This window comes from Pleurodeles waltl, chromosome 8 (assembly GCF_031143425.1).
Source record: "Pleurodeles waltl isolate 20211129_DDA chromosome 8, aPleWal1.hap1.20221129, whole genome shotgun sequence".
Lineage (NCBI taxonomy): Eukaryota > Metazoa > Chordata > Amphibia > Caudata > Salamandridae > Pleurodeles > Pleurodeles waltl.
In genome coordinates this window covers 1,188,344,703-1,188,362,178 of record NC_090447.1, presented here as the reverse complement: position 1 = coordinate 1,188,362,178, position 17,476 = coordinate 1,188,344,703, and the positions used below count along the sequence as shown (strand labels likewise).

The 17,476-nt window shown below is 40.2% G+C and overlaps 1 protein-coding gene across 1 annotated transcript in view; it reads left to right on the top strand.

The window, feature by feature from the left end:
• Positions 1 to 5,643: 5,643 nt before the first annotated feature.
• LOC138249586 (guanylate cyclase soluble subunit beta-2-like) overlaps positions 5,644 to 17,476 on the top strand; it is a 278,483-nt gene continuing 266,650 nt past the window's right edge. The window contains exons 1-2 of the mRNA XM_069203529.1: positions 5,644 to 5,655; positions 6,597 to 6,670. Coding sequence (XP_069059630.1) covers positions 5,644 to 5,655; positions 6,597 to 6,670 — 86 coding nt within the window. The remainder of the gene's footprint in view (positions 5,656 to 6,596; positions 6,671 to 17,476) is intronic.

Sequence of the window (17,476 nt, the reverse complement as noted above, 5' to 3'; positions counted from 1 at the left end):
TCTCTCAGTTTCTGGACAGGTATCGTGTGTGGGCCTTGCCCATGCATTTTGGGCCCAGTGGTCCACGGACATTGAAATGTGCATACCTGCACTACTAATCGTGATGTATATATTTGGAATGTGTATATATTTATGTTTGTATATATGTGCTTACTGTATTTTGATACATTTCAATGGTTGTACTTCATTTCCTTTTGCCTTTGCATTCTTCGGGGGGGTTGGGGGTTGTTCCTGTGATGTTTGGTAATGCATTGGTGTGTGTGTTGTAGTGTGCGAGGGTCGGGGTGGGGGTGTTGCATGTGTGTGTGTCTGACTTTTGCCTACCCCCTCCCCTATGTCGTAGGTGCAGTACTCACCTTTGTCTTCGGCGCTGCCGTTGCTGATGTTCGTAGAGGAGCAGGAACCCAATCGCAGGGAGTATTTGGAGTTCCGGCTCCATGGTATCCTCCTTCCTCGTGGAGTGTGTTCAGGTGAGCGTTTTCCCATTGCAAAAGCTGTTTCCGCCGTGTTTTTATCCACAGAGAATCCGCCCCGGAAAAGGTGGCGGATTGGCCTGTTGTAATACTGTGGGCGGTACTTTGTCTCCCGCCTGTCTCTTGGCGGTGACCGCCGTGCTGCTTGTCTGTACCGCCGTGGCGGTCGGAGTGTTAAAGTGGCTGTCTATGTTGGCGGTTTCCGCCACGGTCATAATTCCCTTTTTTGTTCCGCCGGCCTGTTTGCGGTATTACTGCCGCTTTAACACCGTCCGCCAGGATTGTAATGACCCCCATAGTTTGGTTGTTTATATTATGGGTTTTTGTTTCTCTTTTTCTTCTTCTTACTATTATTTCTCTTCTTGTTTCTTTTTCTGGCAGCGCAATTACAGAGGTTAGCGCGTGGGTGCATACTCCAGTAGAAATGTTTGCGTTATGTTGGGAGTGAAGCTCATCCTCTGTTGAATGTTGACATGATTACCCTTAAAGCGAGGGTGGGCTAACACATCTGTTATCTTGCTGGAGCATATATGTGATTTGAATTGTTTCTTTCATTGTTTTCTTTAATGATAAATATTAATAAAAACAGTTTCACAAAACCATACATAAATATAAATGAGTGTTATGAAAATAAATAAACATATGAATATGTTTTACTTAATCATAAAATATTTAACAAATATTTAATAATCTATTTTGAATTTAGAAATAAAAAGTAATCATACATGTTATTAAAAGGTGTTGCTGTACCAGTGGTTGGCCATGTGTGGTGCTGAACTTACTATAAAAGTGTAAGATAGTACAAAATTACCAAAAAAGCAGATCCTCTTCTGCTGTAAATCAGCAGGTCTCCTGCCCTGACAAACTTGTGGTTACCCCACCCCACCTAGGATGAGGAACAACTGCTTGAATGAGCACTCATGTCCATCATAGCCAGGTGGAAACTTGCCACAGGGTTGCAAACTTTCATACATTGGCGGTCCGTTGTTGTTAAGGTGCTATTCTTGATGCATATTTTCCCAGACTGTGCTCTGCCAAACGAAGCAAAGTGATTGCAGGCAGCAAAAATAAAAAATTACCCAACGTGAAGTGAAAAGCGCAGGCTATTGATTTTGTTGTTCACTTCTGAAATTGTGGAAAAGAACGTTGAAAGGGTGAAAAAAAAACACCCATTCTCCATTCAGCTCCTCCAAAAGTGCACCCACAACACTGATGGATATAATTTAGATATATGGATTGTCACCAAACAAGGTACATTTAAGGCAGTTAGTACTAATGTTTTAATATTTTTCTGCAAATGATATCCTGGCCAAATGTGTGACCTTTTTATCACAGGAGTGTAAAGGTATGTTGGGCCTCATTCACAAAGACGTGGTGCAGCAAGGAGGTGCTCAAACATTGTTTTCTATCTCTATTTGATTTAATTTTAAAATTTAGTTTAATGTAAATTATTTTTGATAATTTATTTTTGTACTGATACTATTTTTATTGTAGTATTGTTATGGTACAATGTTTTTTTTTATATTTAGTGTTTGTCATTATAAATAATTCTTCGTTTTTTGTGATTTATCTTTAAATCACTTTTATGTTTTTAAAATATTATGGGGCAGATGCACTAAATAGTGGTCACAATTTGTGACCAGTGTGGTATTTCATGAACCAACCTATGTACTCAGGTTTACAAAAAATGGAATCGTATTGGGGGTCACAATTCATTCTACTTGACACACTTTATTGAGGAAGTTCACAAACTGCGACCCACTACATTTTGCTCTCATTACAGAGATGGAGCCTGCTGGGGGCAGCACATCACCAAGTCTGCAACTGCTTTTTAATAAAAACAAGTTTATTTTTAATGTAGCCCTTTTTCCTTAACGGAAATAGGACTGTGTTTTAAAAGGAAAAGTTCACTTATGGTTTTCTGTTTGTTTAAGATCTTAAAGAAACTTTTTTTACATTCACAAAGAGAAAGGAGTCCCAACGGGATGCCTTTTCTTTTACAAATGGTTTACCACATCCATTGAACGATGTAGGTAAAATGTTAATGTTTGGAACCAGATTTTGGTCATAAAACATAGCATACCAGTTTGGAGTTTGGAAGGGACTCCTACAAAACTCCCCTTTCAAATATAAATACTTATTTCTAAACGCGTTTAGCCATTCAGAAACACTTTTCTAAATCACTAAATGCATTTAGCACATTGGAAAAAGGGTTTTAGCAGTTGTAAACCATCTGATTTACCAATCTGGAGAATTTGTGAATGCTAAAACCCTTTGTACATATATATTTTAACGTATAAATTTTATTTTTTGTTTTTAAGTTCCACTTTTTTATATATTTTTGATATTATAGCTATTTTTCAAATGTAGTGTTATTTTTAAAGTGAATATGTATTTTAAAGTTGCTGTAATGAATAATAGATAACATTTGAAATACCTGTTTTAGGACGATATTGTGGTCGCCTATATTTTTATAGTCTATAGTTTTAGCTTTACATACAAAGTATATGAGCTCTAAATTTCTGTCCTCAATGTTTTCTTGTGAATATTTTTGTCTCCCACAACCCTGAAAATAAGAAGCCTTCTACCGATTTTGAACAAGGTAAAATGTAACACCAGCAGGCTGCTGCTCTAGAAAAAAAAGGACTCTGGGCCTCATTACAGTGTGGCGGTCTTCAGACCGCCACACTGGCTGTGGCAGACAGGACCACTGCTGTTGCAGCGGTCTGACTGCCACATTAAAATCCTGGGGGTCAGACCGCCAGGGAACTTCCAGCACCGCCAGGATCCCAGCATACAGCGCTGCCCTACGGATTACGACCTTGTTCTCCGCCAGCCTTTTCATGGTGGCAACACCGCCATAAAAAGGCTGGCGGACAACAGGTGCAAGGGGCCACAGGGGGGGACCTTGCACTGCCCATGCATTTGGCATGGGCAATGCAGGACCCTCCCTGCCCAGCACCCTTAGCTTTGCAGACAGTAAACATTGCAAGGGTGGTGGTGCACCCTGCAGGCTACAGCATTGTTGCCAGCTCGATCACTAGCCGGAGTCAATGCTTTAGCCTGTTTCCCGCTAGGCCAGTGAGGAAAACTCTTAACAACTCTGGCAGGGTGGTCGCCACGAAGGCGGCGACCACCCTGTCAGGAGGTTGGCAGACAGGTTTTCCCATCTGCCAAACTCGAACTGATTCCCTATGTCATTAAAGAAGATGTGTAAACTTTAAAGCAGCATAAATGATTGTATTTTCCTAAATCAAAGGTCATGGTGTTGTTAACATTTTCATTTATCTTTTTTTTAAGATCTGTTTTGCAGAGAGAAGATGTTAAGGGTTTTTAGTGGTAAGGGCTCCATATAAGCGGACTATTCACTTTACTCAGCTATCAGTAAAGCGTTTGTCACCCATTTCCGTGTGCTTTCATTCTCTATGGAATGCCAGTTTGTTGTTTTCAAATGCAAACCTGCAAATGAGTTGACCGTAGGTTGGGCGGACCCCATGGACCAAACACATTAAAATGAAGGTGATGATTGAAGAAGGTCACGCAGACTTCAGAAGTTAGCTATCATTTTACTTCACCCACGTGGGACCAAAGAACACGGCACATGAAGTACACAAAAAAATGGCGTAGCAGACGGCACAGCATTAAAAAAAGGCAAGTCGCTGTCCTCAAGCTGAAAGACATTTACTGCGCGGGGGCAAGAAGAGCATTGCAATGGTAAGAGCCTTCACTAACTCATTTTCTAAATTTCAGTAGATATATTTACTTGTTTAGAAATCAGTCATTTTCTTTCAGCACTACTTTTCTGGCAGATTCACTGGAAATATATTTTACTGCCTTGCATTTCTACAGGGTGTTTACAACGTGGAGTTTGCAGTTTGCACTTGTAGTGGGGCCGTTTTAGAGAGCGAGGGCCGGAGGGGCTGTCTGCCAGTACTTGAGAATCTGGACTTGCTTACAGACTGAGAACTTTATTTACAGAAGGAAAGAAAATGTACAAATGAGTAGTAAATTATCAGTAATGGATTTAACATGTTTTTGTTTTAAAGGAATGAGGTATTCTTACATCACAACATGGGACAGGAGGTCCTGCTGGTATCAGCAGAACTCTATGGGCCTTATTACACGTCGCCCTATGTAATATGATAACTATTGCATGTGATAAACATCTTGCACTGAGGTATTTGGAATTTATCAGATTTGATAATGATCACACATTTCAAGTTTTGGGGGAATATCATGCGGATTTTGGTGTGGTAAAATTATGGCATGTTTGACCTGCAGAAAGTTTACCGTACGATATTGATCGTACCTGATAATTACTGGGTGCTATAAACGTTATACCACATGTAATCGGATATAATTTAACGAGCCACTTGTAATCAGGCTCAAAGCCTTCAAATGCGGAAAAACGCCCAGTAACACCTCTTTTGTATATATATTCAGCAACAGGGCGGCCCATTTTATAGTGATACCTTTTGCAGGGTGCAGTTACACAATTTTAGATTCAAGATATTGTCATATATTAAGCAAGGGGCTCTAAATCAGTGATTCAGACATATGTAAGTATATTTTAAATCTTAGCAGCAGCCCCACACTAATATAAAATGTATTCATACACTTTACCACTGGTGATGAAGTCTCCAACTCGCTTTTAGATGGAGAGCTTGAATTTTTTAATTGTGGACCAGAAAAAATGTAGGTAGTGTTGTACCTTTAATATAAGAGTTGAAGTCTATATATATATTTATGCACTTGAGTCCTATTTAGGTGCTCAAAATGGGAATTTTCCAATTGTAAATTCAAAAGTCGGTGGCAGACTTTCCACCATCCAATTTCTGCCTAAGATGTCAACCTCAAAGTGGCGATCGCTTTGCTAGATAATCCGTCCTTCAGCAGAAAATGATTAAAGTGCCACATTTTCCATCATTGCCAGGTGAACTAAACCTGCCGCACCAAACTGGAAATATTGCCAGCCTAACACTGAATTAGCATTTTAGTAGTTGAAAATAAGCTGATCCTGGTTCCTAGAACCAGAATTTGTTAAATTCTACAACCGTAATATGCACTTAGGATCCTGGAAAGTCCATCATTATGGTGTGTTATCCACCAATGTAAATTTAGTACATGCCTCACACAAAGGGCGTTTCTGGGTCGAACAAAATAAGGTAACATGCAAAAATGGGTAGATTTGTAAATAGTCTCATTCCTGTTAGAGGTTATTTCCCACTCTTTGAAAACACGCAAATGCTCACCTGTTAATGCAAGGAACAGGTGACTTTCCAAGGCGAGAAAGGAACCGGAAAAAGAGGTTTCTCCAGAGGAAATCATAATTTCCTAGATGAGGGAGCGAGAAGGTGATTGTGCAAATACAAATTCCACATGATTTGAAAATGTTCTACCTAGTAGAGAGTACAGCTGGGTTATTTTTAAAACTAGGTCTTACCATTCCAGTTGACTGCTCCTGTGAAACTTTGCACATCTCAGAAAATTCAGAAATCCACTCAAATCATGGAATTTATCCTACGGAGTAAATTTCTGACTTTCAGGGGTTAGGCTTTGTGAATCAGGGCCTGGAATTATAGATCACATAATTTTGACAGCTATTCTGAAATTGTTTAGATTTATTTAGACTTATTTTGTTTAGTAGTAAATTAGCTGTGTTATCAAAAGTAGATATTTTTTCATTATGAACGAACATCATGTTGGTTAAATAATATATCTGTGCCGTAATTGTATTTATTGCTTAAGTTTTTTGCAAAGTGTGGTGCATCACTTTTTAACCACTTCACTTATATAGCAGCAAGGAAGTGCTTCACTTGCTGGTAATAAGTAGATACAGTTCCAAAGAATGTGAATGCTATCCAGCCACCATATAGCACTTTTTACTCTCTGTCCCTATGCACTTTGAACTAACTTCCATCAGAACGGTTCAGTTTTCAGTCATCTTCTGAACGAAAGGTAGTTTAGTTCATTCTTCAGGCCAAGCACAAGAATATTCTAGTGCTCGACCGCCATTCCTTTACTGTTTGCCATTTGAAAGATTGAAATGAAACGTTCATTTCAAATTGTTTAACTGTTGAAGTTAGTAACCTTACTGTTTCATCTTCCTGCTATTTCTTCTAGTACGGATTCATCAACACCTGCCTGAAATCTCTTGTAATTGAGAAATTTGGGGAAACGACATGGGAAGCACTAATGTAAGCCATTCAATTTTAATTTAATTTGTTGTGGTGATATGGATACCATACCTTCCTAGATTGGGCTAGTTCAGCTGAAAATTATGAGGAGAAAGATATTTAGACTATCTTGTTAGTGACCTGAAAGATCCCTTTATTTTTGATTACCCAAGGAGACACAATTGACTCTGGGTCTCTGTATCACCACCTCAATTTACTCTATTGCAAATGACGTCAATACATCTAGGTATAGGGCTCGATTCAGAGACTTAGAAATGTACTCCTCTGAATGTATACGTATATTTTACTTATTGGTTGCTTTAATGGAATTAGCAATGATATCCAGGATGTCTATGACAAATCTCCAACTGATGCAGGTTCTCAAAATTAGACCTAGAACTCTTTGCGATTTTTCAAAGTACTCCACTACAAAAACATTTTTGCACATGTAAATTGAGGAACCGTTCATTTGTACACATGTAAAAATGCTGCAGAATTGTATTCTCACTTGCTAACGTTATTATTTTGTGTCTCTAAGGCAAATAGTATTCTCTAGGGGAGTGCCCTTTGCATACATGCCCACCAGTTTAGGAGAGTTCTCTTCCCATTCTGGATAGAGACTGCTTCCTGCTGGAGTAAATCCTCAACCATATGTAAAGAGGGAATGTGACTGCCAGCAGTTTGTGAATAGCCACAGCCTAACAAGGTAAACGGACCCCGGTATACCCAGACTGGTACCAAAGCGTATATTTCTTAATACATAATATTAAGACATACTGGTCTGATTTTTAAACTAATTAAATACATTTATAACTGCAACTTCACATTTTGTAAACATTAGCAGAGTGTTCATTCTCATAAATAAAGGTTTTTGAACACCTAAGTACAATACAGTTGGTGAACAGCAATAAATCTTGTAATGTAGGTCTAAAGTACACAGCAGCGACTTGCCAGAAAGGACTTTGGGGCCACGCCCTGCTAGTATTGAACAGACCCGAGGCAGCCTCCATAAAAAAAGAGAAAAAGATCTTGCTGCTCAAGGAAAGAGCTTAATGTTAAGAAAAGTCCGCACCTTCTGCTACTTGGTGAGAATTCTGCAGCCAGCCACCAGCATTTGTCTGCTGCGACTAGCAGGTGAGGTCATCACGGAAGCTAGGCCTAGTCAACTGTGGCGGCCTGATAACCCCCCTGAAAGAAGTGCGAGGCGAAATGCCCACTTCACCAAAAATATAATATCAGTGGGTTCTTATTGAAACAGCCCGCCATGATATGGTCAGCTTCGTACCAGCCGTGACCTGTTGAGTGGCAAAATGTGAGGCTGTGGGATAATATGAAGCTGTGACTGTCTGCACCAATACACGTGGCATCTAATCACGAGAGCAGACATGATGACACGGGCAGACATGGTGGACAGAAGCAGTACAGACGTCTCTAATATGTTGGTAAAACGTCACTGTTTATCTTTAAGCTTATATGACACTTTTTTAAGTGAAGACACTGTTGCTGTCAGTTTCACGGTTTTCCCTCAGGATATGAAATTTAAATAAAATGTTTTGGTCTTGTTACATTTCTTTAACCTTAACTATCTCTTTGGTTCCTGTTCCCTGCTTAAAACGTGTTTAGGCCAATATTAAGAGTTAGTGTCTCATTACACAAAAATACACACGATTCCTGTGAATGCAAAGCTTATAATATCGAACAAGATATATTTACACCTGTCTGCCTTATGTGTTTTCACATATTACTCGGTGCAGGGATTGGTACATTAGGTTTACAGGATAGGCTTGCAGTGGCAGCGGGTGAACTTTGAAAGTGTGTGCGGGGGCGTAACACTTTAAACAGAACAGACCAAGTGAGCAAGGTGAGTGAAGCTGACTCCTTCATAATCACTGCACTCATTTTATATCAGGGTTTGAACCATATTAGTATCAGTATATGCTGGGAGAAAAATATATTCTGTTTTTCAGGTACTCCAAGTACTTCAATGTGCTACACCATAAGGATGGAGCGTGCCATGCATGTGCGCAGAGAATTACTTTAAGGTGCACTTGCAGTGCTCTCTTTGTGGTGCCACTCACTAATAGAGAACTGTCTCCACGCACATGGTAATGTGACCTGTCTGGTGAGGGCGTGTAGTCATGCTCAAGAAGGGACTTCCACCACCTGAGCCCTCCTCCTGAGCCCTCCACCCTCGCACACACTTGCAAGCACACTCACACACACTTGCAAGCACACTGGCTCTCAGTCAGAAAAAAACTTTCACTTTTCTAGTTCTGGTCTGATTTTCTGTCCACAAAAACAGAGCTAGGGCGACAGGCAGCTCTTCCTTTTCTATTCCAGTTTCTGACAGGGCATAATGAACTGAATTGAATTTCTAAAGCCCGTGAGCCCGCCTAGTGGCTCTAGGAATTTCAAGGCATAAAGGCAAAACAATGTCTAAAGTGATAGGGAAAACAGATCTTTCCAAAAGCTTAACAGATTTGATTGGCTTCTGAGGAAGAACGGTAATTGATTCCACAGCTTGCAGGTGGTGTAAACAAAACTACGGCCACCACAAGAAATGTTGTCTATTCTGGGGACGGCAACCATAAAGGTATTCGCGGATCTTACGTTTCTTACAGGCTTGTACCATTTAATTTTATTTTGCAAGAGGGGTAGGTTTGATGTTAAACACAGTCCCTTAAATGACATCCTCTTTTTCAGTGGGAGCCAGTGAAGTTTGGCCAAATCTTTTGACACTGACACAAATTTAGGAAGATTTTTTAGGAGGCGAGCAGCTGCATTCTGCAGCATTGGAAGTTTGCTGAGTAATGATTGCATAGTGCCCAGATAGAGAGTGTTGCAATAGTCAATTCATGATAGAATCAAAGCAATGACTACCGGCTTTTGCATCTGGAATGGGATGAATGGTAGCACCTTTCTAAGGGATCTAAGCAATAAGAAACTCAATGATGTCAATTTATTGCTATGCTCCCTTAAAGATAAATCCTTGTAAAAAATTACCTTTCATTTTCTTTGATCTAATCACAAGATACAATTTACATATTCTCCATGGTCCAGTTATACAAATCACAATAATCAATATCCCTTGTATTTATATCAATATTATGCCTTTTCCAATGTTGCTGAGCCAATTTCCCACGGAAGCAAATCCTTTGCCAACTTTCTCCCAAACGCCTGGTTCTTTCAGCTCTTTCAAATCAGCACTATCATTAGTCAGATTAGTAAGTAAGCTTCTAACTTCTTTGCTATTAACAGGAATATATGATGGGCAATGCTTTGAAATCAGCATTTTGCAAACTCCGCCATCCTTTGCTAAAAGAATGTCTAATGGAAGGTGGTTCTCTTTTGTTTAAATGTGACATAACTCAGTCATTTTCGGTAATCTTTTCAAGTCATCAAGTTGAAATATGTTTGGGAAAACTAACCCCAAGTAACACGTGCCATACCATCCTCTTGGTAGACGGTAATAAACATTTGGCCCACAGTTGTAATAAATTCCAGAAATCGCTGGATCCTGTTCATTCAACATAAATGTCCATTTACCCTGAAACAAAAACACATGTCTACATTCATTCATTCATTCCCACAAACAACATATCAGTACTAGATTTAGGCCTATATACACAAAGCTTTCCTACGTGTTGCACATCTAAAGCTAATCTCCCTTGTGTTTTTATCTCACTAAATCCATAATCATTTCTAAATGCCCTTTTCTCTAAACCTTTTTCTAACTCCTCCTTTAATGCCTTTCTCCTGTCATCTGTCTGATCTAAGAAGCTCTTTTCTAGTGGTGTAAGCAAGCATGTTATATTATTTCTATGGGCATATGCAGTTCCAAAGGTTAATGTAGGGTCAAACAATCCTTTCACCAGCTCTATAGTGTTCTGATTAGCTACTCTACTCAGGTACTTAATTATAGGAACAAACGAAAACACAATGTCATAATTAGAAAAGAAATACTGGATGTACTCCTGGTTATAGAATCCTGTTATTAACAGACTACAACTTATCCCATAAGTGAGGGCCAATCTATGATAGGTAACTCCTTCCTCAACTGATGAAGGAATCTGTGTACAAACATAAAAATTTCTCGCATCCATAGTTTCAACATACTCACTCAATAAGCAATAGAAAACATTAGAAGAAAGTTCTCCTTGTGCATTATCTACGTGCAGATACTTCTCATCTTACCTGAACTTCTCTATTTCTGTAAGTGCAGTAACTGTTACCAAAACTGAAGTATGGTTGGCTTTATTCTTATCAAGAACAGTCATTCCCACAATCAGTGCCAGGCACAATATAATGCATGCAACAGCCAAACCAATACTCAAATATTTACATTACCTATTCTTCCTAACCTGCTGGCTAATGTTACTCATGATCTGTAAAGAATCAGGAAGTAGAAGAGAAAAATTATAACTATGCAGCAAAAATCTAAAACAAATCTTCTTTCAGCAATTATTTACAGCTTTCAGTCTTATTTCCAGGATCCCTTTTGTCAAAATCAGTAAGGTTGTCAAAAATCCAGTTTAGCAGCTTGTCAAATCAGGTTATTTTGTTAAATCAGGGTATCAAAAAGCCTTTTCCGGCTACTTTCAACAGTCTCTTTTTCTTTGTACTTCTCTCAGCTCATAGCTTCAACAGTTCAGTTCATTGGTTTTCTACCAGTGCCAAAATATTGACATGGAATGTCTTGATCAAAACTAAAAGAAAAACATTCTCTTTGCTATTCACTTTTTGTTGCATACGCCCATTCAGGATCAGCGTACCTTCGACCTGCAATTCTCGTACTTTTCAACTTTTGATCTCCATTCAATTCTCCTTCTCTCAGATCTTCCCTCCTTGTCGCGTCTACTTCTTCCTCAATAATTGTCACTACAGTTGCTTCTTTTCTCTATGTTTGTGACTCCGGACACTTATCTCCTTTTAGTGGACCTTTAGTCAATGCTCTTTTCAGTATCGAATTTGTGATTTCTTCTTGCTCTGCAAGATTTTCTCTTGAAGGACCTGCAACTAGTTGAGGAGGAGTCAGACCACAGTGGCTTTGATCCGCCTCAACTCCTTCCTCCTCGGGGTCTGTTGTTTGCTCTGTTTGTCTCTCAAGATACTCTACTTCTGGGAGAGCATCCTCTGACTAGACTCTCTTGCTGTCTCAATTGAGATTAGTTCACTTTCACTTTTCTGTAGGTCTTCTCCTTCATCTCTCACAGGAGTCGCTGAACCTTTCTCGATTTGCTCAGATTCGGTCTCAGTGCCTCTTTCTCCTCTTTCCGGGTCTGAGATCGGGCTGGTCGTTGTTGGTACTCTCAACAACTCCTCTTCATTGTCCAAAGGACATGGCACTTTCCTCATATGGCTTGCGTGGATCCAGTTTGGAACTTCAGCGCACTTCATAGCTGTGGTAGTGATCAAAACTACGTGGTAAGGGTCTTTCCATCGAGCTCCAAACATGTCTTCCTCATGTGTTTTCTGATCACAACCCAGTCACCTGCTCTCAATTTGTGTCCTTGATCTTGAGATGGTTGCAGTGTGGTGGCTTCCACCTGATGAGAGAAAAAGCGAACCACATCAGCCAGACCCTTGCAGTAGTCCAACACCATATCATTCCTTATGTTCACAAGAGCATTTGCAGGAACCGCTGTTGACCTCATGCTTGGCCCATGAGGATCTCATGCGGTGACAGTCCTGTCTTCCTGTCGGGTGTGTCTCTCATTGTCATCAGAACTAACAGTAGTGCGTCAGGCCATGTCAGATTCGTGGACACACAGATTTTCGCCATTCTTGATTTCAAGGTACCATTCATCTGTTCCACAAGTCCTGATGCTTCAGGGCTGTAAATACAATGAAACTTCTGCTCAATGTTTAAGGCTGAACATAGTAATTGAATTACTTCATTGTTGAAGTGACTTTCTCTATTTGATTCTAAAGAGATCGGAAACCCAAAACATGGTATCAGTTCCCTAAGCAGTAATTTCGCTACTTTGAGACTGTCATTTCTTCGTGTAGGATAAGATTCAACCCAATGACTAAAGATGCAGACAATCACCAACATTTATCTCAATCCTCCACACACAGGCATCTCAATAAAATCCATCTGCATTCTGCTGAATGGACCTCCTGCTCTTCTAATGTGGCTCAAATCGACCACTGTCCCTTTTCCCACGTTCATTTGTTGGCAAATGACGTAACGGCGGCAAACTGCTTCAGCAACCTGTCTAAAGTTTGGATTTAACCAATTCTGCTTGAACAGTCAAATCATTGTATCCCTCCCAACATGATAATATCTAGCCATTTGAATCAACAAACTGTTTGGACAGTACCAATTGACCCTATTCTGAAATCCTCAATTCATTCTGTCTTTGTACACATTTCATTTTGACCCATGACCTTTTTCATCCCTATCAACATTATTTTGTAGTGGTTTCAGCTCTTCCAAGGTATCTATACCATGTGATGCCTAACTTGGACATGTCTCATCTTCTTCAGGTAACACATCCCACTTATCTTTGAATGATATACAGTTCAATGCGCAAAACCTTGCGACTTGATCCGTATATCCATTTCCCATTGACACAAAATCGTGCAATTTCAGATATACCCTGCAATTCACCAGGGCAATCTTTTCAGGCATTTGGATAGCTTGCCACAACTCCTGAATTCTCTCAAAATTTCTTACTGGTGAACCAGAAGAGGTCAGGAAACCTCTCTGAGACCACAACTGGCCAAAATCATGCACTATTCCAAATCCATATTGGCTATCCGTATACATGGTAACTTTAAGCTGTTCAGAAACATGGCATGCTCTAGTATGGGCTACCAGTTCCGCTACTTGCACTGAGTATATTCCTCGAAGTCAGGACACTTCAAGTATACCAGAAATTATGCACACAGCATATCCTGCTCTCAGTATTACAGTATTGTCCTTTAGACAGGAGCCATCAACAAAGATAATTTGGTCATTTTCTTCCAATCGGGTGTCACTGATATCGGGTCTTGGTTTTGTGCACAGATCCATTACTTCAAGACAATCATGCTCAATATCTTCCAATTTTTCAATTTCAACATTTTCATTGGGGAGTAAGGTTGCCGGGTTAAGCACTGTACATCTCTTCAGTGACATGTTAAGGGATCCCAAGGTGCTCATTTTATAGAGAGTCAGCCTGGCACCTGTCACGTACTGTGTCTTTGTTCGTGTAAGTAAAACTTCAGCGGAGTGAGGGGCCATAATAGTCAGGGGATAACCCATCACAATGCCTTCACACTGTGTGAAACTCTGTCCAACCGCAGCGATTGAACGCAAACAGCCTGGTAAAGCTGCTGCAACTGGGTCCAAAGTAGCTGAAAAATATGCTACTGGGAGGTTTACACCACCATGGACTTGAGTCAAGACAGACAAAGAACATGCATCATGCTCATGACAAAACAACATGAAGGGTTTTGTGTAGTCAGGCATTCCCAAAGCTGGAGCTTTGCTTAACCTTTCTCTCAACTCAGAAAATGCTTTCATACAGGCCTGATCTAACACTAGGGAATCAGTGACTTCTTTGTGAGTGAGCTTCTGTAATGGATTCGAAATGACTGAAAAGTTGTGAATCCACTGGCAACAGTAGCCTACCATCCCCCAAAACATCCTGACATCTACCTCTGTGGCTGGGGGACTCATCTGCAATATGGCTGTGACCCTTTCTCTGGATATTTTCCTAATCCCCTTCTCATTCTGGTGACCCAAATATTTCATTTCTTTCTGACAGTATTGCAACTTAAGTGGGGATACTTTATGGCCATTCTTTCCCAAATGGTTCAGTAAGGCAATCGTGTCATACTTGCACTCTTCCTTTCTTTTGGATGTAATCAACAAATCATCAATGTACTGTACCAATGTCAATTGGAAAGGCATTTCCAATGACTCCAGGTTCTTTTTCAAGATCTGATTGAATATGGAAGGTGATTCTGAAAACCCTTGAGCAATTCTACATCAACAGTAAACTCGATCTAAAAATTTGAAACAAAAGAGAAATTGGCTATCCTCATGAAGAGGCACAGAAAACAATGCTTGTGAAAAATCTATGACGCTGAACCATTCGGCATCACATGGCATCTGAAACAAGATCACGGCTGGATTTGGCACTACTGAACAACATTTAATCACGTCATTTATTTTTCTCAAATCTTGCACAATCCAAACTTTCCCACAGGGCTTTCTCAATCCCCTTATCAGTGAATTACATGGCTGCTCAACACTTCTTTCGAGACCCCTTGGTTCACAAATTCTGCGATTATAGGAGCAACCTTTTCAATGATGTCCTGCATCATATGGTACTGGGGAATCTGGGGAAAAATTGCATTCAGCTTTACTGGAACATTAACTGGCTCAACTCCCTTTATCAGGTCAATGTCTTTCCCTGTCAAATCCCACACTTTCTATTTAACTGTTCCTTGTAAATCAGAAAGAAGATCCTTTACTGTGAAAACTGGAAAGAAACTAATCAAGGGGTACTCCTCATTTATTAACTCACACTCTGTCTCTGGAGCTGGGTCATCCTCATCATCACTGTTTGCCTGTATCTCAATTCCATCATTTGAACAAGTAATCGAGCATCTGGTTTTGCACAACAAGTACCTTCCCAGTAGGGATACCGGACTCAAGTCACAAGCTACAAATTTGTGCAATCCCTTAAAGTTGCCAATTTTAACCTGAACCGGTTCTGTAAGTGGGTTGGTCAAATACTGATTCGCTACCCCCACAGTCTGGATTGTTTTTCCTGAAATGGTCAAATTTGGAACTTCTGCAGTTCTCACTGTAGAGCGTTTAGCTTCTGTGTCAACAAAGAATGAAACTTTGTGACCCATTACTTTTCCCTTCACATATGGACCTTTCTGATCTACTTCTAAGGAAGCTGCAAGCACACATTCTTCTTCGTCCGAGCTCTCACTCACCCATTCATTGTTTATTCCATTCTCACTGTGTAACAGGAATTGGTCTATTATGTCATTGCTCTGCTTAAACTTTTGACCTGAGACCTGTTGAGGAAGCATAACCTGCCGCTGCTCCACTGGGGCTTGACGTATTTGATTTGCTGTCTAGGTACCATTTAAACCTGCTGTTGCATTGGCTGTGACTGTGCAATCTGCACATATGGCATTTGCACCTGCTGCATGGGTTGAAATTTTTGCATTTGATTTACATTACTTAGAAAATTTAGATTATGACCTCTCATTCTTGGTCCTCTCATATTTTGAAATGAATTGATGTCACTTGTTTGTTGAATAACATCTTCCTGAACCATCATCCGACACTCCCGCTTCCAATGTCTGATCCCTCCGTAAGTGTGACAAGGCAACAATCTCCTCATTCCCTGTACATCATTCGGAACCACTACAGTACCCAAATCAGGACAACGGTTTCCGTTTCCAATTCCTCTGTGACCTGTACCTCTTGACTGATTTTGAAATACCACATTTCCCTGCTGTTGCTGTGGAAATTTCCCTGCAACCATGTTTGTGCCGCTCTAATCTGCATCATCATCGACTTTTCCTTCAACTTTCTCTGCTTCAATGAAATCTCATCACTACAGTACTTTGCATACTGCAATACCTCATCAATCAGTTTTCCTTGCCAGCAAATCAAATGACTCTTAACCATCTGGCTGATTTCAGGTCTCAAACCTTTCACAAATCTGAACACAAAATGAATCATGTCTTTCAGCTCAATTGTCTCTGTATCACTGTAATGCGTAAATGCCTGCAACAATCTCTCATAATACGCATGTATTGATTCTTTCGCATCCTGGGCTGTCCTGTCTATTGTCTGCCAATCAATATTTTGGGGCAAAATTCCCGTTTTCAAAAATTCAATCACTTTATCGTAGTCTTTCATTACTGTGGGAGATCGTGAACCGTTAGCCGGGTCTCTCTCTGGTTCCTTTGCCTGCCAAACTGTGCTACTCTTGCACTCAATCCATAAATCTGCTGGAACTACTTTCTCCAGTAGAGTGTTCAAATCCTCCCACAGGCATTTTGCAAGTTTCACAAACCTGTCTATCTGCTGGTACCACTCTACTGGTTTCTCTCTCAACCTGATATAATTGTTGGTACAGGACAGAAGGTCACTTCTGCTCCAAGGAACATGGACAAAATTCCCTCCTGGAATTTTTTTCTTTGGTAAAAATTTTACAGGATCCTCAGCCTGCTGCACATTCGCAGTAAGATTTGCAGAATCCCTTTTCCTTTTATCTCTCTTCTTTACCCATCTGCCTTCCCACATGACTAATGCACCCCATGTCTGAACACTTTGGATTAACTCCTTAAAGTGTGCCTTCATTCCTGCAGATTGCATGTGTTTGAAATCTTTTGAGTCAAAATCTAACCTGTAGCTCCTTTTCAAGTGTTTTGTTTCCTCTATTTCTATGCCGTACTTCTCTGCTAAGTTTGCTAGCTTTAGATGCACTTCGCTCGCTTCCCTTGAAATTTTCAGGCACAACTATCTCAATTCTGCTTCAGTGTAGGATTCAAGTCTGTTCACACCTGTAGTTCCTTCAATAAGCTCACCTGCTTCCATCCGTAGTCTAGTATAGTTCAAGTACTCTTCTCCTCTAGGAGCACTCAGCCAGGTATTCATCTTATCTAACCAGTCAGTCAATTGTTGGGCAGTCAAACCTTGCAGTGAAAGGTTTTTGGGCTGAATATTTGGCAACGGCTGTACAGCTAGATTTGGAGACTGTGGTGTCAATAACTTCGAAAAGACTAAAGTCTAACAGTGATCCTGTTCTGTCAAAGCTCTGTCCTCATTAAATTCTGACTTAGGGCTCCCTGTCCATTTGTACT